The sequence below is a fragment of the Sminthopsis crassicaudata genome, chromosome 2, assembly GCF_048593235.1.
Source record: "Sminthopsis crassicaudata isolate SCR6 chromosome 2, ASM4859323v1, whole genome shotgun sequence".
Lineage (NCBI taxonomy): Eukaryota > Metazoa > Chordata > Mammalia > Dasyuromorphia > Dasyuridae > Sminthopsis > Sminthopsis crassicaudata.
This window is the reverse complement of record NC_133618.1, coordinates 609,415,310-609,435,984: the sequence shown is the minus strand read 5'-3', so window position 1 is coordinate 609,435,984 and position 20,675 is coordinate 609,415,310. Positions and strand designations below refer to the sequence as shown.

Sequence of the window (20,675 nt, the reverse complement as noted above, 5' to 3'; positions counted from 1 at the left end):
AGATGCTTTCCAGCTTATCTGAGTCTTTCCTAATGTCTGAGAGCGATCTCGGTGAAGGTCAATAATCACTCTTCACCTCTGTCCATTATAATTATTGATGAGTTTCTCTCAGTACTTCAAATAGTCAATTCCCTTGGACAAAGACATAGAACCTCAGAAGGAGCAGCTGCAAAAATACAGGTACCAGCCCAACCCATACTTGAAAAGACAAATACCTAAGCTAACTCATACTGGAAAATACAGATATCTAGTCTAACCCATAGCTGAAAAAATAGGATTGAATAGAAAAGCTAGTTATAGCTCCTGGTAACTAAATTCAGAGATTGTAGATATATCTTTGCAGGTTTAATGACATTCCCAATCATTCCTAATTAGTGATCTCTGTTTCATCATAGTTTTATGTAAGTGTGAAAAAATTTGGTGTTTCAATATATTCTTTTTTTTCTGCTTCCTTTTCAGGTGGCTTTGGAGAACAGTCTTATGAGATCAAGCCGAATGCCACAGTCTCCAGTACCAAGAAAGTTAAAAAGGGTAATGTGGTACCCCACCCAGACATTTGGGTATCTTTTATTTAATATCTTATCGACTGAAAAACCTATTCTATTTTAGAAATACAGAATTCTGTTGGCTGGAATGTGGCTAAGCTCAGCAGTCAGCAAAATACAAAGGATCTGTTAATTGGTGGATTAGGGATGGGTTAGCTGTTAATCTGGACCGCTCAAAAAATGGAAATTCTCAGCTTCATGTTGAACCATGTAGTACCAGCCCTAGAGAGGCAGCCCTGCGGGCATAGACGGTATGGACAGTGACCACACTGGGCATTGCTGGATTTTGATTAAAGAGAATGTTCATAAAAGGGGGACAAAGCTTCTTTTCCACCTCTCTACAAGTTACAAGTGGAGTTTCTTTCTTTCCTTTGCCTGAAAGAATCCCAAATTTCCTTCAAAGCTCAGCTCAGAGATTACCTTATGAAATCAGTCCATAGGGTCCATGGACCCTAAGCTAAGAGCCTCTCCTCTATGGGAATGCATTTATTCAATATAAAACAAATCTATGTCCTACTTATCAGTGCCTAACACCTTATATAAGGCAATATGAACCTTTTCATCTCCCCCAGTATTGGTGGTGGAAAGGACCAAAAAGGACGTATTGGACACTAGCAAGCCACCAAAATAAATGGCTTTTAGAGAAGGCTGTCTCTTTTAGAAACTATTTTCTTTTTCTTTCTCATCTCTGTTTCTCCTGAATAGCAGGATGAAATCTGCTTGGTTTTTCTCCTGGAAAGACAAATTCAGCCTTAAGTGGCAAGGCACATAATTCTCACATGAAATCCTTTCTATCAAAAAAAAGAAGAATGGAAAAGAAATACTAGCTTCCCAATCCAAGAGATACCTGATTCAATTCAATTCAGTTCAATTCAACAACTAAATTATTGAAGGACTACTTTATGTAAGGCGCTATGTTAGGAGCTAGGGATATGATAAGAAAGAGCCTCTACCCTTAAGGAGCTTCTTTTTCTTCTTGGAAAAAGGAATAGATTCTTGATTTTTTTTAAAGAGTTAATAACTCTCCTTCCCAGATCTCTATGTAAACTTTTCAAGTTAATATATCAACTTAATAACCAATTTTTAACCTTATTTATTTATTTTTGCTGAGACAATTAAGTGACTTGCCCAGGGTCACACGGCTAGGAAGTGTTAAGTGTCTGAGACCAGATTTGAACTCGGGTCCTCCTGAATTCAGGGCTGGTGCTCTATCCACTGTGCCACCTAACTGTCCCCCATAACCAATTTTTAATAGTAAAGGCACCTTTCACTTTTTTTATATATTTTTTTTCCAAAAAAACATCTTTTTTTCATTTTTTACCACTTTCATCAAAATAATTTTTTGGTTTTTTCTGGGTTGTATGTAAATGTATTTAACATTTTGCCTTCTCACCTGGCGCCCATCTATCATCATGTGATAGCGGATAAGCACAGGGGCAAAAAGATCCTTATTGTTAACATTGTTGTTTTTATTATTAACCATTCAGTTTTCTCTCTGGAATGCAGGAAAAGCAGGACTATCTATCTCCGAATGACTTTTCCTTCCTGTCCCATGTTCACATAGTGTCCAATCTCTCATGACCTAATCTATGTATACATCATCCTGGTGCACTAAGGAATTGTGTTACCTGGTGCTGAAAGCAAGCTGTCCACCTCTGTGCAGAGAAATGACAGCTGTTCAAACAGCTGCAGAGCCAAACCACTAATGGCAACCGGAAGAGCATGAAGCTACTGCAGCCAGTTAAAACCCCTGGATTTAGTCTATTTTAACTGATTACCCGAATCAAGGTTAGCCGAGAACAACAGGACGTAGATTCTTGAGAGCGAGAGAGATCGTTCCTGCCTCTTAAAGCTCTTTATTTCTGGACACTAGCATGCACCAAGGTTGAAAAGGATAGATTAAAAAGTCATGAAAAGATGTCCCCATCGGTGATATACAAAAGAAGGAATGAATAAGCATTTATTAAGTGCTTTATGCATGCAGAGCACTGAAGCTATAGACAGAAAAGTCTCTTACATTCTAATGGGGGGAAACGACAGACACAGAGACAGTTTCATCCACTCTGGACATTTAGAGGTCTCGCTCTTAAGTTAAGAGAGAAGACGCAGAAAGTGGGATAGGCTAGAGGGGTATCTCCCTTTCTCTGCTCTCTGGGCCAGTGGTCTGGGGGAGGTTGTTTTATTTGAATTAGGGGTTAGACAAGTTGTATGTCAGTCAGACAATTCCCCTTTAATCACAACCTCCCCACCAACAGGGACCCCCTTTTACCGCCCCATAAGAGAGACCTCACAAGTAGGAGAAGGGATCTGAACCTCCCGGATTCATCTTGCCCCTGCTCAGCTGTGTGCTTATTTCCTTCTATTATTCAGCGCCTGTCAGCCCTGACCGTGGTGCTTTGCTGGTCCCGGCTTTCTGTGGGAACCATAAGAAACTTCCTGGTGCTCTCCTGGCACCTGGCAGTTTGAGGAATCCCTCTTGCGTGGAGTTCAGGGCTCAGCATGCATTTTTGAGTTTATAATTGGATTAACGAAATGGAGTGTGTAAACAGCTTCCCAAATGAAGCTGTGACTATTTTGATAGCATCTGATTTCCATAACCATATTAATAAGAAGAATGCGTTCTTCAGTTTTAAAGGGCATTTTCCCCAAGAATTCCTAGTGCTCAACCACATAACACAAATGAGCCCATGTGGAAGAGGGAGATAGAAAAGGAGCAAAGCCCCTCGACCCCACTGGAAAAAGCTGACAGTTAGGGGCCACTAGTGACCCACCATTTGAGCCTTTGACTAACTTTTGGCCGCTCATACCTTTGCAAAAGAGTCTTCCCTCCATCATTCTCCTGTAGCCCACCTTTCAGAGCAGAGCTCTTCCCGTAAATGCTACGGAGACAGCGATTTGGCCAGAGCATTTGTGAGATTTCCTTTCCCGAGTTGATAATGGTTTATCCAGATGGCTGGACTGCTGGTGGATTTATTTCCAGCCATCGAAGAAAAGTCTTTCCCTGGATACAAGACTCGGGATGTCACCTGAGACCAGACCATAGGGCCATTTAGGGCCCCACTGGGACCGAGCCTGGGAATGAAATGTTGACTTACGATGGCAGCTGTCGTGTGGCAGAGTTTATGGAAGTCTACCTCAGGAAGCAGATCCATATGAATGTTTGAGTTTGGGGGTGTGGTTGGTAAAATGGATTGCTTTTTTTTTTGGCACGAGTCCTTTCAGTGCCAATCCAGATGCAGAGCATTCCAAGATAATAAATAAAATTACACTGGATTCTGATTTTTGAGATAACAGTAATTCAGGAAAATCCAATAATGACATTTGCATTAGAATCTTTTCCCAGCCCAAGCAGAACATCTGTTTAGACATGTTTTTAATCTGCAAATGCTTCCTGTGCTAAGTCCTCAGGAAATTAAATTTCTCACTGGGTCGAGTGGTAAGCTGTCGTTCACTAACCGATCACTGCAAATTATATCCCTTGTCTTTCCCCGGTTAGAGCTGAGATTTTTCCAGGCTAGCTAGAGGATATAAAAATTGTGCCTGTGACTCGCTGTTGCATTTTTACTTAGTATTATCATCTGGGAAACAGAGGAAGCATGATAGGTATTATTTGGATTGTAGAAGGATTTTTCCACCCCTGATTTTCTACTGAAGAAAAGGACACAGAATTAAGTGGGAAATTGTTGCATTAACGTGAGAGATTAACCAACACTCAGGTGTTTCTCACTTAACCCCAGTCCTGCCACTAATCCCAGCATCTTGGCCTAAATTTACTAAGCCAGGAATGATTATTGAATAACCCAGTACTAAACATAAAAGACTTTGCTTTTTCTCATGCTACAAAAAGTCTTCGTCTCAGAACTGATTAGAACTATTTTAATATCCACGTTGAGATGCGTGTTAGGAGATACTTCCTTTTTATCATAGACTAGTTATTTGAGAAAGTAGTCACTTTGGGCGTTTTGTGGGGGTAAGGGATCAACCAGGGGGGTACTCTCATTATTTTCTGAAAAGTCTTGGTTTTAGCTTGTTAACGGGAAGCTTGAGAGTTTGTCTACAGTGAACATTCATTAGGTGAGTCACAAAAGCGGTTGCTGTTCTCTCCAAGAACTAGGAATACCTAATCATTCCTTGTGGTAGAGGTAATTTTGGGGTGACCCTTAAATGCCTAGAACTGAAATGAGAGGCTGTTTTACAGGGGGCAGGCAGAACTCCATGCTTCCACGGAGACTAAAGAAAAAGGGCCCAAAGGCTTCTCTCGCTGGACCTGTGGAATCTTCGTCCCGCGTCCGAAGAGCTACTACATCGAGGACTGAGAGAATCTGGCCTGGAGGGGTGATCCCCTATGTCATTGGAGGAAATTTCACAGGTCAGTTATTGTAAGAAAAGATGTAAACTTGGGCCTAGTGCTGCAGTTGTGGCTTAGACTGAGCCAGGTAATGAGAAGCTGAGCTTACTTTTTTTTGTCTTTTTTGAGTAATTGGGGTTAAGTGACTTGCCCAGGGTCACCCAGCCAGGAAGTGTCAAGTGTCTGATTTGAACTCAGGTCCTCCTGAATTCAGGGCCGATGCTCTATATACTGTACTATCCAGCTGTCCCTTGAACATACTCTTAATAAGCTGAAAGGTATTCTGACATCCATGGTGTAGGGTAGGGCACCATAATTTTCTAGGTAAACTTGGATGGACAAAAAAATTACATCCCATTAGATTTACACACATATATTGTATCTAGGTTATACTGTAACACATGTAAAATGTATGGGATTGCCTGTCATCTAGGGGAGGGAGTAGAGAGAGGGAGGGGAAATCTGGAAAAATGAATACAAGGGATAATGTTGTAAAAAAAATTACTCATGCATATATACTGTCAAAAAATGTATAATTATAAAATTAATAAAAATAAAAAATAAAAAATTACATCCCTATTTTCATCCACCTCTGACTAAAATTTAGCCTTTCCAAGGGCTTGATATTAGACTTGATATTAGGAAGACTTGAGTTTGAAGTCTGCCTCAAACTTATTAGCTCTGGGTCCCTACTCCAGGCCCTTACTCTTTCTCTGTCTCACTTTCACCATCTGAAAAATAGAAGTAATAATAACACTTATCTCACAGAGTAGTTGTGAAGATCAAATAAAGTAACATGGAAAACTTTTTGCAAACCTTAAAGCTTTTTATAAATGCTAGCTATCATTATTATTATTACTTAAACACATTTTGAGAAGGGGTCCATAGGGTTCATCAGACTGCCAAAGGAGTTCATGACCCAGAGAATACTAACAGTTCCTGGTCCAGTGAAAAGAATATCCTTTTCTCTTATATTCCTTACCTTCAAAATGAAGATAGACTAGAGCCTCTCTCTCAAAGACCCCCTGCAGGTCCATCATTCTACCATTCTTCATGCAGTGTTTTCCCCCTCTATCAAATGAGATCAATAAGCCTGCTCACTCTTCCAGCTTGCCCTAGTAATAAAATGATACACTATTGGGATGTCTTTGGAAATAAGATCATCCATTGTCATCATCATTCCCATCCACCTTCCCACCACACACAAGTATATAGAACTTCAAGGTGTACCTAATGGTTTTGTCAGTGGCCTGTTCAGTATGGCAAATATTATTATTCCCATTTTGCAGATGAGGAAACTGAGCTCAGAAAGCATAAAGGAATGCTCTGTGATCTCACAAAGCCCAGGCTTAAACTTTGGTCTCTTGATTTCAGAGCTATTGATTCTCCTCTAAATTACTTTTCCCTCTAAACCATGTTATCACCATTCTCATTGAAACTTAAGAGCTAGAAGGGACCTTAGGGGGTTATTTGGAATCCTCCTGAGAGTGATATAAAAGGAGTTTTGTTGAAAGGCGCTGGTTTTGTGTTAACTGTGCCTTTTCAGCATCTGGAGTGCTTTCCTGTCCCAGGAAGTGCCATGTCATCATGGCTATTAACCCATTCACACATATGGTGTTTGGGAACATTTTATGTTTTAGAGACTTCTTAGTGTCCCTCATCTAGGCCGACACTCCTCCCCAAATTAAAAGAAAACAAATAAATGAGCTGGAACTGAGAGTTTGTCCTATAAATTTATTTTTGTACCAATAACCTGAAATTGCAATTTTCCAATATTGAATAATAAAACTAATATAAACATTTGGTTCGCAATATAGATTGGTATTTTAACTGTCTTTGGTTTACAAATATTGTATCTTTTGATATGATAGTATCATGATATATGATGTAATGATATGCATATAATATCATTGAATTTATATATAGAAATATGTTATAACATGTGATATGTGATTTGATATAATGGTAATTTTGTGAGTTAGTTACAATATGTAATATATCACATTTTTCAAATGAGAAACTAAGACTCAGAAATAGGAAGTCACTTCTTTTTAACCACATAACTAGCAAGTCTCAGAGACAGGATTTGCACCAAGTCTGGCTCTTTTTCCAGCCTCCCATGCCGTCTTTCTAAATGGCCAATGCCAGTCACTCTTTGCTTTCCTTCTTTTGCACCTCCAAATTCCCATTCACTCTCTAGAGCTGACATCAGGATGATGTCAGTGAATACAAACAAAGCTTCCTTAGGTGTTCCATCGTCTCTCTAACGGTGGAGCAGCTGCTGCCCTTTGAGAAATTTTTGTCCCAAATGTGTTTTTCCAATTCACTAAAAGGAGCCTAATGAATAAACGGTAAGTCTGAGAGGCCTGATTTAGCGAGGATGGGACCATCTTTTCTTGGGACGTTTCATGGCTTTTCAGTTCTGGGTTCTCAGAAAAGCCAAGGAACCAGAAATAAAAGTGTTCCTTTTTTATGCAGGTGATGTATCCAGTGCTCTGAGGACTCTTAGGATTTTCCTTTAGATTTCTTCTTCTGCTTTTGTATAGAGTGGGGAGGAGAACCAAGTTACCCTTTTAGCCTTCTGACACTTCTAAGCACCAGTTACGGGGGGATACATCTGTCCTATTCCCATGGTACCAGTATTGGGCAGACAACATGCTTCCTCTTCCCAGAGTAAATTAGTACTAAGAAGGAGCGAGCCCCCACACATGACCCCAGGAGTCCAGTTGCCTGCCATCTCCGGGGGTCCTTTCCCTAAATGTTACACTGACAATGTAGGTAGCTATCTGCAAGCATGTAGCCATGGGGACCTATGCCATATAGGCTGCCCAGGATCAGCGTCCAGGAAGTTCTACTGACTTTGGCGAGGTCCCTGCCTCTGTTCTATGCCCTCCCCTCAAAGGAATTTGTCCCGGATGCCCAAATCCTCAGGTACAGTACATGTTGGGGCAAAATTTGAAACAATCTGTTGGAAATAGCATTTTCATTAGCAATGTAAGTTGAAAGGACATAGATCTCTTTGAAAACCTCCTTTTCCCATCATTTTCATTAAAGTCACGGCACTTCCACATATATTGGGGTAAGGCAAATTACTTAACCTCTTTAGGCCTGTTTTCTTGTCCATACAACGACAAGTTTCTAAAGTTTCGTCAAGCCCTGAAATTCTATCTGTTTGGGTAGTCTATGACTATGCTTATTCCATATAATCCTTATTTTATAGGTTTGTAAATTCAGAAAACTCAATCAATCAATAAACATTTATGAAGTACCTACTATGTGTGAGGCATGAGTGCTAAGTTCTGAGATATGAAAAAAGGCAAAATTTAATTTTGAGCAAAGAATGTTGTTTTCACCCAGAGAGAGGCCTTTGGGAACTGAGTGTGAATCACAACACTTTTTTGTTGTTGTTTGCATTTTATTTTCTTTCTCATTTTTTTCCTTTTTGATTTGATTTTTCTTGTGCAGCAAGATAATTATATAAATATGTATGCATATATTGGATTTAACATATATAATTTTTACCATGTTTAACATATATTGTATTGCTTGCTATCTAGGGGAGGGGATGGGGAAAAGGGGGATGGTAAATCGGAACACAAGATTTTGTAAGGATTAATGTTGACAAATTATCCATGCATATCTTTTGAAAATTAAAAAGCTTTAATAAAAGAAAAAGAATGTTGTTTTCTATGGAGTAACTATATGTAACATATGGCGACTCCTTGGGAAGTGGACTCAAGAATCATTTTAGGCAAAGTTATATTTTTTTGTACCTGTAGAATAAAATAGGATGAACCAGAGACAGACATGTAACAAATGAATGAGTCTTGGTGTTCTCATCATTGTTTTAGGGAGCCAGCGGGCCATTTTTAAGCAGGCCATGAGGCACTGGGAGAAACACACCTGTGTGACCTTTATAGAGAGAACAGATGAGGAAAGTTTCATTGTGTTCAGTTACAGAACATGTGGGTAAGTAAGAGAAACCAAGAAATCTAGATTCATTTTAATTATAGACGAATCACTTTAAATGAGAGAGCAAAGCAAAAATTCTTAACGAATTGCGTTTTATTAAAATTTTTCTAGTTTTTTAGACATGCTCTCAGTTGTCAGTGTCTTTCTTAAAATGCAGATTTAAATGCAGAATTCTAGATATTGTCTACACAGTTCAAAGAATTTCTTTCCATAACCTGAACCTTCTAAGATTCAGGGCTCCTAGATGAGAAGCAACTCGGTGAATCAGATCACCCATTGAGGGCTCTCCTGGAGGGGGATAAAATAAACATGTTAGACATTCGATCTTTCCTGTCCCTGACAAATGTCGTAGAAGAGACGATCTCCATCTGCTAGATTTTGGGTTCGTGTATATTTGAGGAATGGTTGGGAAGGAGGATTTGGTTGTGATATTTCTAAAGTAAATGTGAAGAAAGACACAAGTTGGAGAGAGGAGAAAACAATGTAGAGAGATTGTGGGCAGCTTGGAGCCCTTGAATTGCTTATTTCCAGCTTTATGCCCTTAAATCCATGGTTCACTGCCCTAACATCTACCACTCTTCCCTCTGCCACCCCCAAACCCAACCCAACAACAATCCAGCATCTCTGCAAGCAGGTGTTATAACTGCCAAACACCACTTCTAGCTCCGGGCTTGGAGTTAATTCAACTCCATAAATGTCACAGACACTACCAAAAGATTCTCAAGTTGAAAGAGCAGCTTTTGGATAAAGGGGATACACATACACACACACACACACACACACACACACACACACACATTATAATGTATACACACATGAATTATGTGCATGTTTATATGTAAAATAGATAATGTATATAAAATACAACATATTTGTAAAATATGTCTATATATTCCCTACAGACAAAAAGTGACATTTCCTTATTGTTTTTGTCAATTATTGGTTGAATTCTGATGTGCCTAATGTTGCTTTTGGTTCTTGCAGCTGGAGGAAAGGGCTGACTGAAGGGTGTTGTCCCATTAGGAAAAGTGGTGATTCCTTATTCCAGAAGGGGATCAGTTTTCCTCCCCTTTCACCACTTCTTCTCTGTTCTTGATAGCTCTAAGTTCTCTGGGACTTGTACCCTTCTCTCCTTCTCCATGACCTGGATTTGTGTTTCCTCATTGTTTCAGATGCTGTTCCTACGTGGGGCGCCGAGGCGGAGGCCCCCAGGCCATATCTATTGGGAAGAACTGTGATAAGTTTGGTATCGTAGCTCATGAACTTGGCCATGTAGTTGGGTTCTGGCATGAGCATACTCGGCCTGACAGAGACCAGCATGTGACTATAATCAGAGAAAATATCCAGCAAGGTAAGGAAACCTCGCTTTCAAACACTGTATTAAGTCTATGTTAATCAAGAAAATTAAGTGGGAGATTTAACAAAGCCAGGAGGAATTCCCCCTAATTCTGGAGATCGCTGATTGTAGAAATGGGGAGACATGCAGTGGGAGAGAAAGGCAGAGACAGAGAGAGAAATACTTCTCTTTATCCCCAACATCCTCGAGGACACTCTCATTCAGTGGCCCTTTCCAGAAGTGATGTCCCAATTTTGTAAGTTATAACTAAAGAGAAGATGACTTCCTCTCTTTTAAGGGACAATGGATTTGCCTAAAAGGAACATCCTCCCCCAGATTCTCAGTTGCCAAGACGATGGATTTGTGTTTCATTACTAGTTATATTTCAAAGTTTGGACCTCATCCAAGAGATCTATTTGCATCATGACCATATTTCTGGTTTGGACAGTGTATCTTTAAGAATCTGACATGTAATTAAATCACTTTTTTTTCTGGATCCAGACCTCTGATTTCTTCACGTAGAGATCTCTAGATGAGGAAATTCATTCAAACCATGCAGATTAGTAATTTATCTTCAAGTTACGGTTTTAGATTTCCCCAGGGCAATGAGAGATAAAATTACTGTTCCAGAGTCACACAGCCAATCTATGTTACAGGCTATGTTTAATCCAAGTTATTCTGACTCCAAGACTGTCCAGTACTCATATCTGGCCTGCCTTTTATCTAAAACACCTTTATATGCAGTTATAGTCTATTATTAAGTATTTCCAAGATGGCTTTATCTGAATAGCCAAGATAGAGAAGCTTATACATCTAAGTAATGGAGAAATATATCAATTAAGCTTATGGTTTTTCCTATGGGAAATGTTTCTTTGAATATATGATGGTCAAAGGAATATAAATAATATATGTTGAATATGACAGTATATATATATACATATATATATATATGTTGAATATAATCTATGATATGGTACTATATTTCTATGAAAAAAGCTTCTGCTCAATAAATTTGCAACTCTCCAGGAGTTAGATTTATCTTTTCATGGATTTTTCTCTTGCTTTTCCATTTGTATGATTGATGCCCTTTTCTTTATATGCTATTCAGGCCAAGCTGATTAAACCCAATCAGTCTCATCATTTTTCAGCTGAAGAATTTGGAGTGATGTTGAGAGAGGAGCAAGATGGAAGAATCTATGCTTTTCTTTTCCAGTTTAAAATCTCAGATTTATTTACACACACACACACACACACACACACACACACACACACACACACACACACCCCTTGGGTGTATGGTGTCGACTTAACGTGAACCAGGAAGATTTTTCTGCCCAATTTTCTCCCTCCTCTGACCCTCCTCTGACATTTTTGCTTTACCCATGGACCTTAACAATGTGTGTTGTGTCTCAGGTCAGGAATACAACTTCCTAAAAATGGAAGCTGGAGAAGTGAATTCGCTGGGAGAGACGTACGACTTTGACAGTATCATGCACTATGCCCGGAACACGTTCTCAAGGTTGGAAGCTAAGGTTCTGGCTGCTCAGTTCTTTATTGTGCCTCTGGCAGGCTGGGTTAGGATTCTTAGTGATTTCCCAAGGGGGGTGGGTATCAGAGAGTACAGGTGCCTCTGTCCTTGATGCTCAGCACCCTCCGGCTCGCAGTGAAATATAATCTAATCAGGAGTCTGCTAATAAGATTTAACCCCATTGTGAAAGCCACTGTTCCATCATCGCCTAATGTCACAACTAGCAAACCGGAAAATGGAAATTATCAAGAGCTTCTGTTTAAAATTCCCAATGAGTGAGTGGGGGGTAGGGGAAGAAGCCTTTGAAGGAGTGTCCTTGATTTTAACCAGGGCAGCAGTTAACAGCCCTGCTGGAGAAATTAGTTTTGTTTCAGAATTCAAAGAATTTCAGAGCCTGCTAGGAGGGACCTTCAAGGCCATACATAGGATCAAAGATTTAAAGCACCTTAGAGGTCATCCGGAGCCTCTCCATTTTATGGATGAAGAGACAGCAGCCCAGAGAGAGATGAAATGATTAGCTCTACATTCCATGACTAAGAAGTACCAGAGCCAGGAACTGAACCCAGACCCTCTGACTCTTTTGTAGCAAATATATCCATCTAGTTCACGGTCCTCATTTTACAGATGATAAGACTGAGGCCCAGAGAAATAACATGACTTGTCCAAGGTCCCACAGTAGCAGAACTGGGACTAGGACCCACATTTCACTAGGACTCACTTTTAGCTACAAGGCTTTCCTAGCCCTCAGATATATCAGGGCTTCTTATGTCTTTGATAAGAGCCTGAAAGGAACTGAAAAGAAGAAAGCCATCCTTCTCTTGTACCCTCCTTTCAATTTCTACCTTTTCCTGGAATTTATATAAGAGGAAAAATACTTGAAAAGTTGCATTACATCCCACATCCTCCATTAGAATGTAAGATCCTTTACATGTATTTGGAAAAATACAATAGTATTTAAAAAAAGAATGTATGTAAGGTCCTTGCCAGTAGGGATTGTTTCTTTATAATTGCATCCCAGCACAGAGTAGTTCTTAATAAATGTCTGCTAGTTGATTGATTCTGCTAGGCAGGGGTATTGAGGCCATTGTGGTGATGCTGGGGGTTAGTGAGTGAAATTTTACAGGGAATGACTATAGTACAAAGTAGAGAGTGAGAAGTGCTTCAGGAAGATCTAGATAAGGGGTTATTTTAAAAAATAGTTTGAGTAGGAAAGCATAACTTTTAGTAGGGTTGGGAGAGGCATTAGGGAGGGCTCCAAATTCTCCCATTAGAATTCTTAAAAAAGGGACAATTTGAACAACTTTTTAAAAGCAATGAATGAAATGAGCAGAGAAGCAGGGGAGCAATTTATATGAGAATGATGGTATAAACTTCAACAATTTTGAAAGCTCTAAGAATGACTTTTCATCATCCCAGAGGACAGACAATAAAGTAGACTATCCCCTTTCTAACTGAGAAGTGAGAGGTTTAAGGTGCAGAGAAATACATACAAATATGTAGTTGTTCTGTCATTTTTAGTCATGTCTGACCCTTTTGACCCAATTTGGGATTTTCTCAGCAAAGATATCAAAGTGGTTTGCCATTTCCTTCTCCAGCTCACTTTACACATGAAGAAACTGAGGCAAACCAGGTTAAATGCTTGTCCAGGATCATACAGCTAGGAAATATCTGAAATTAGATTTGAACTCAGGAAGGTGAGAATTCCTGACTCTAGGTCTTAGCACTATCCATTTTGCCACCTAACTGGTCTCATATAGTATATAAATATAAATATATGTACATATATGTATGTAGATAGATTTATATTTACACATTTGTGTATATATAGACATACATACACACATATCTATCTATCTAGACATATATTTGCATACATCCAATGAGGAGTTTTGTCTCGCTTAATTGTGCATATTTTCTAAAAGGAATTTTTAAAAAAAAATTTCTTTCCAGTGGATGGGAAGTGGGAGAGAAAATAGATTTCTGTTCATTAAAAAGCAATTAAAATAGGCATATATGGTGTCACAAATGTAGAATATTGTTTACATTTTTGAGTGAGATCACTATATTATTAATTTTACTTAATTGTTTTACTTTATTCCAAAGGACCTCTCATGGAGTGGGAGCAAGTTTACATTTGCTCTGTAAATGTTTGTGGTGTAAAAACAAAACATATCAAAAAACTTTTTTTTTTTTTAATGGAAGTAGCCTTGGGCCTCAGTTTTTTTTTTCTTTTTCTTTTACAAAATGAAAGTTGCATCAAATGATTTCTAACGTCCTTTCCAGCTCTGTGAGTCAGTTCTCTGTGAAGCAGAGACAATGGGAGTTTTAAGTTCCATGGGGAGACTGAAGCTTGGGGGCCAGTACAAAGATCTCACATACTTGATCTCCAGGCCGGTTTGTCTCTGGGCCGTGGGGTCAGACAGGCTGTGTTTAGTACTGGGGACTGAAATGACCCATGAATTTTGGAAATAATACAGGAGGCAGGCTTCTTATTGGATCTGGCTTCATCACATCTGATCCCAATTTAGAGTTCGGAATCAACAAGCCGAAATTTGCCGTCAGCATGGGGTGAGTTCACTACCAAGGGAGGACCATAAAAGTTGGGCCTGGAAGGGAACCTCAGAGATCAATTAGTCCATCACTGCCCCCTTTTACAGATGAAGAAACTGAGACACAGAGAAAGACATGAAGTGACTGGCTCAAGATCAAGTGGAGGCTTAGTAGCAGAGCCGGGGTGTAGGCTCAGGTATTCTGTCTTGGAGTCCAGGACATTTAAAATTACACAACTGCTCCTTGGGCGTTACAGGGAATTACTGGCCCCTGTGAAATGGGGTTATTAGAATAGGCATGGGGAGGAATGGAATTCAAGTATGCAATAGATTTCATTTAGCATTAAAGCCCTGGGATACCGCATGATTGTATTCTGTGATGAGCAAATGCTGAATAGATTCTTGGAACTGAAGTGCCTTCTGAACGCCTCAAATCAAGGCTAAAGCAAAGCAGCGGGTTTCTTCTCAGAGTTCCTGCCCCTTTCAGGCTTCTGCAGGCTTTCAGAAAAGGTACCCAGCAGTTGAGCACATCTGAAAGGGACCTCCAAGGCCATCTTGTCTAGCTCCCTCATTTTACTGATGAGGAAACAGAGACCCAGTAATTTGCTTAAGCTCATGAAGATAGTAAAGTGCTTGAGGTTCACCTTGTGTGTAGAGGAGAGATGGAGATCTATGGTGGGAAAATACAAGCCTTGCAATTAGAAGGTCGGGGTCAATTTTGACTCCAAATGAATGATGATTTTTTTTAACCCTAGCAGATTATAAAGGCCCTTTGTTAAGGTGTGGTCATTTAGTATATATGAACTTAGGTAACATAGTCTTTGAGAGTGCAAGGTGAGGGAATCAAACTCTTAAGATTCTCTCAATCCAGGATCACTAAATCACTAAATCTAAATCCAGGATCACTAAATCACTAAATCTAAATCCAGGATCACTAAATCACTAAATCTAAATCCAGGATCACTAAATCTAAATCCAGAATCACTAAATCACTAAAAGTAGGATCACTAAATCTAAATCCAGGATCACTAAATCACTAAATCTAAATCCAGGATCACTAAATCACTAAATCTAAATCCAGGATCACTAAATCACTAAAAGTAGGATCACTAAATCTAAATCCAGAATCACTAAATCACTAAAAGTAGGATCACTAAATCTAAATCCAGGATCACTAAATCACTAAATCTAAATCCAGGATCACTAAATCTAAATCCAGAATCACTAAATCACTAAAAGTAGGATCACTAAATCTAAATCCAGGATCACTAAATCACTAAAAGTAGGATCACTAAATCTAAATCCAGGATCACTAAATCACTAAAAGTAGGATCACTAAATCTAAATCCAGGATTACTAAATCACTAAAAGTAGGATCACTAAATCTAAATCCAGGATCACTAAATCACTAAAAGTAGGATCACTAAATCTAAATCCAGGATTACTAAATCACTAAAAGTAGGATCACTAAATCTAAATCCAGGATCACTAAATCACTAAAAGTAGGATCACTAAATCTAAATCCAGGATCACTAAATCACTAAAAGTAGGATCACTAAATCTAAATCCAGGATCACTAAATCACTAAAAGTAGGATCACTAAATCTAAATCCAGGATTACTAAATCACTAAAAGTAGGATCACTAAATCTAAATCCAGGATCACTAAATCACTAAAAGTAGGATCACTAAATCTAAATCCAGGATTACTAAATCACTAAAAGTAGGATCACTAAATCTAAATCCAGAATCACTAAATCACTAAAAGTAGGATCACTAAATCTAAATCCAGGATCACTAAATCACTAAAAGTAGGATCACTAAATCTAAATCCGGGATCACTAAATCACTAAAAGTAGGATCACTAAATCTAAATCTGGGATCACTAAATCACTAAAAGTAGGATCACTAAATCTAAATCTGGGATCACTAAATCACTAAATCTAAATCTAGGATCAGTAAATCACTAAACCTCCTTGGCTTTATTTCCTCATTACTAAAATGGGCATTTCTTTAACATGGGACTTTTCTGTAAAATGGGAATAATAATTTTTTTTAACTATATGCTTCATAGAGTTGCGAAGACTTAGTGAAATTCTATACAGATGTTGGCTAATCTTCTTCACAAACCTCATCATGCTGTGTATATATATGTGTGTGTGTGTGTGTATGTGTGTGTGTGTGTGTGTGTGTGTGTGTGTGTGTGTCTTTATATTCCTAGTTGGTAGATATTATCTCATTCTTTGCATATATGGAGCCGAGAACAGGTCTGGCACATAGCTGGGGCTTCCTAAATGCTTGTCATTGTCTGATTATGTAAGAGAAGTGACCCTGGGTGCCTATAAAGGCTATCCCAGCAGAGGGCAAAGCCTGAGTTAGTCATGCCCTGCCAGATTAAAAAGCCTTCAGCAGAGGCCCGAGAATGGGCAGTGTGTCCGCCCTCCGAAGACCAGCCTCCCACCACTCAGAGACTCCCCGTTCCGAGCACTGACATCAGGTGATGAATTTTTTTGGCCCCAGCAGCTTATGAAGGCCATCTGTTAAAGCGCTGAACTGTGGTGTTCTGCATCAGTGGAGGGAGTACCTCTGTGATGAAACCATGTAGCCTTGGAATATTGAATAGATATTTCAGTTTGATTTTTAGCACCTTCAGCAGCTTTGCTAGATGGGTTTTAAATGACCTTGTTTAGTGGTACTCCTACTACATTTCATAATTAGGGTGTTTTTACCAGTGAAGGCTCTTCCTTTATGTTCAGCAAAAATGACTGACTTTTTCCCATGCTCTAGCCCTGGTGATACACTCATTGTATGATTAGAGCCTCTTGTAACCCCTTGAGAACAGGATTTTTTTCTGTCGGGAAGGAGCTTTGGGGTACTTTGGGGACTTGAGATGAGGAGACAGTTCCCTGCCACAGAGATTCTTTTAGAGAACTCCAATCCAAGTGTTTATTCCTTGAGGCGCCTGCCAAACTTTTTGTGAGTTTAGCAGAACGTAAAAGGAAAGGATTGTCAGACACACAAAGAAGAGTAAATTCTGACACTGACTTACTCTGGAGATAACTTGAATTATGCTTTTCGGGCCCCAGAGCCATTCAGATTGCTCAGAAAGTGATGAGAGGATTTTCTCCTAGATCAGCCATATACGGCTGATGTGACTGTGCCATTCTTACACTCAAAATCTCAAATTGTGAATTAGTAAACATGGATTAAACATCTGTTTTGTGCCAAGCTCTGTGCTAAGTGCTGAGGATTAAAAAAAAAAAAGGTATATTTCACTGATATAACCTTTGAAAAGCCAAGATTGATTAACTTTATGGCACAATGGGGCATCAGAGAATTTTAGTAAAGGACAGATCCAAAAACTCATTAAAATTGAGGGCCATAACGGAGAAAGAACACTGGGAAATGAGTGTAAACTGTTTCCATTTTTGTTTTTCTTCCCAGGTTATTTTTACCTTCAGAATCCAATTCTTCCTGTTCTTCACACATATATTGTATCTAGAATATACTATAACATATTTAACATGTATGGGACTGCCTGCCATCTAGGGGAGGGTGTGGAGGGAAGGAAAAATCAGACCAGAAGGGAGTGCAAGGGATAATGTTGTAAAAAATTACCTATGCATATGTACTGTCAAAAAAAGGTTATAATTATAAAACAAAAAATAAATAAAATTAAAAGAAAAGAAAATGAAGGCCATAATTGGAAAATCTTAAAGGGCCTGCTCCAAGGACCCATAGTCTAATAGGGAAGACAACATTCTAGCAATTATGTGCAAACAAGCTACTTATAATAATCTACAGAGAGAAGATGTTAAAATTGAGAAGAAATAGAAAAGGCTTCCTGTAGGAGGTGGGATTTTAGCTGGGACCTGAAGGAAATCAGAAATTGTCTTTAGTCAATCATTCAGTGGATATCTATTGAGACTAAAACACTATGCTGTGGATTGAGGGGAATATTAAAAAAGTTTTTGTAATGTTATAGAAAGCCTTCCTGGTTGGTTATAGATTGCACTAGAAGGCCTCGGAGATTTAAGGATCTGGTCTTTTGTCCCCACAGGGCTTATGGAGATGAAAGGGAGGAGATAAGACAGACAGAGTCACATAAGGAGATTAGTGATGCTATCAGACAATAAATATAAGTGCTGAGGGAGTGGCAGGAAGCAGGGAGATGACGCAGTGGTCATTTGGGTCTGGAAGACCTGAATTTGAATTCCGCCACACACTTGTGTGCTCCTGAACCAGTCATTCTTTGTGCCTCAGTTTCCTTTTCTATAAAAATGGGGATAATAATAGCATCTAACTCACAGGGAATTGTGAGCACCAGATAAGATGACATGTAAAACTCTTTGTAAACTTAACTATGTATATATATTTTTTATTAGCAGTAGTAATAGTAGCAAAGACAAATACTATAAGAGCCTTCAGAATAGAGACTGTTTCATTTTTGTTTTTGTATCAATCAGGAATCAGTGTCTAGAAGAGAGTAGCTATTTAATAAGTATTTCTTGATTTCTTGATTGCCATAGGAGCTCATAGGAAATCACTTTTAATTGAAGAAGCCAGAGGAAACTCTGTGGAGGAGATGGGACTTTGAATCATAGGATCTCAGCAGCTAACCGTTAGAATGAAGTCATGAAAACCTGAGTTCAAATCTAGCCTCAGCTACTTCTTGGGTGACTCTGGACAAGTCACTTGGACATGCTCAGTCTTAGTTCCCTTGTCTGTAAAATGGGGATAATAGTAGCACCTACCTCTTGGGGTTGTCATGGGATAAAACTTTTGAAGCTCTTTGCAAAATACTGTGTGAATAGCTGTTATCATTATCATTATAAAATTTTAGATCTTAAAGGGACATTAAGAGAGTTCCTATTTAGCACAGTCTTTGGTCATGTGAGTTCAAGCCATCACCCCTCTATATATAGTATATAGTATATAAGAACTACTTTATGCTTTGTATAAAGGACCATAGTCCTGGGCACTGGACGTGGAGAGGGATACAAGGACCAAGATGATATTTTTTGCCCAAAGATGTTTGTCATGTGGTAGAGAAATCACAAGAAATCACCCAAAAACTTTACTGCACAAAATGATGACGTAACAATTGTTTCAGGAGATATGAGACAACTACAGTAGAAATTCGAGGAAAGGAGACTCCAGATTTTTTTTTTTTTTGAGGGAAGGAACTTGGCATTTAAGGAAAGGTTTGATAGGGTCTGAGGAACTTTAAAATTTTCCAATTATGGCCCTCATTTAATGAGTTTTTGATTTTGTCCTTTACTAAAATCCTCTAATGCCCCATTGTGGCATAAAGTTAATCAACCCTGGCTTTGCAAAGGTTATATCAGTGAAATGCAAACTCTCACTGGTCCTGGGAGCTGGAGAAGTCTCATGTAGGAGACTGAGGATTAATAATACTAGCCGGCATTTTTATATTCCTTTAAGGTATGTGTAACCCTTTATGTTTATTATCTTAGCTGATTCTGTCCTCAGTCTCTATCTGAAGACCAGCCTCGCCAAGTTTGGAGATACTCATTACCAGACATAGCCGCTGAATTTTTTCAGTCACAGCAGCTCATGAAGACTATCTACTTAAGACACAGAAGAAGTACAGTCTTTGTTAGAGAAGGGAATACCAAGCTGATTCAGCTGTGGTTTCTTTCAATATGGAGCTTCCAGTTTTGTCCAGTTGCAGTCCAGACCTCATGTATTTAGTCTTCTTTTTCTGGGTCTGTCCCAGTAGAACTTAGGGTAGATCCCTGCACTGCAACACTTTAAACAATAAAACAGGTGGTTGTTCTGTCACATCCAACCCTTTGTGCCCCATGTGGAGTTTTCTTGGCAAAGTGGTCTGCCATCATTTTCTCCAGTGGATCTATTCATCAGGCAATCGGAGATTAAGTGACTTGCCCAGGATCATACAGCTAAGGCCAGATTTGAAATCAGCTGTCCCCGACTCCAATCTCTGTCCACTGAACCACCGGTTGTCTCAGTAAAACAGGACTTGCTCTTTTCCTTGCCTGCCTTCGTGTTGCTCTGTGGAGACTCCAGGGCCTCGGAGTGGTTAGCATTGTTGGGGTGGGCTTCTACATGAAACAGCAAAACACAAGGAGAAATAGAAAGAAAGGAAGGGGCTGGGTTGTGAGCCAATTTGAGAATTTTATATTTGCTCCTAAGAGTAGGGAGGGGTCTCAGTAGTAGGAAGGGACTTCCGAAGCCTTCTAATACAATCTGTAACCAACCAAGAAGGCATTCTATAACATTACAAACAAAGATCATTTATTCTCCGTTTGAAAACCTACAGTGAGAGTGAACTCCCAAAGTGTCCTACTCTACTGCCCATCTATTTCTAGCATGTGTGAAGGCCTGGAGTTGAAAAGTGGAGCTTCGTGTGTGTG

General features: G+C 39.2%; 1 protein-coding gene across 1 annotated transcript in view; it reads left to right on the top strand.

Moving 5' to 3' along the window:
- Positions 1–20,675, top strand: part of TLL2 (tolloid like 2) — a 152,160-nt gene that overhangs the window by 67,590 nt on the left and 63,895 nt on the right. The window contains exons 3-7 of the mRNA XM_074295953.1: positions 460–531; positions 4,744–4,914; positions 8,745–8,862; positions 10,038–10,216; positions 11,615–11,720. Coding sequence (XP_074152054.1) covers positions 460–531; positions 4,744–4,914; positions 8,745–8,862; positions 10,038–10,216; positions 11,615–11,720 — 646 coding nt within the window. The remainder of the gene's footprint in view (positions 1–459; positions 532–4,743; positions 4,915–8,744; positions 8,863–10,037; positions 10,217–11,614; positions 11,721–20,675) is intronic.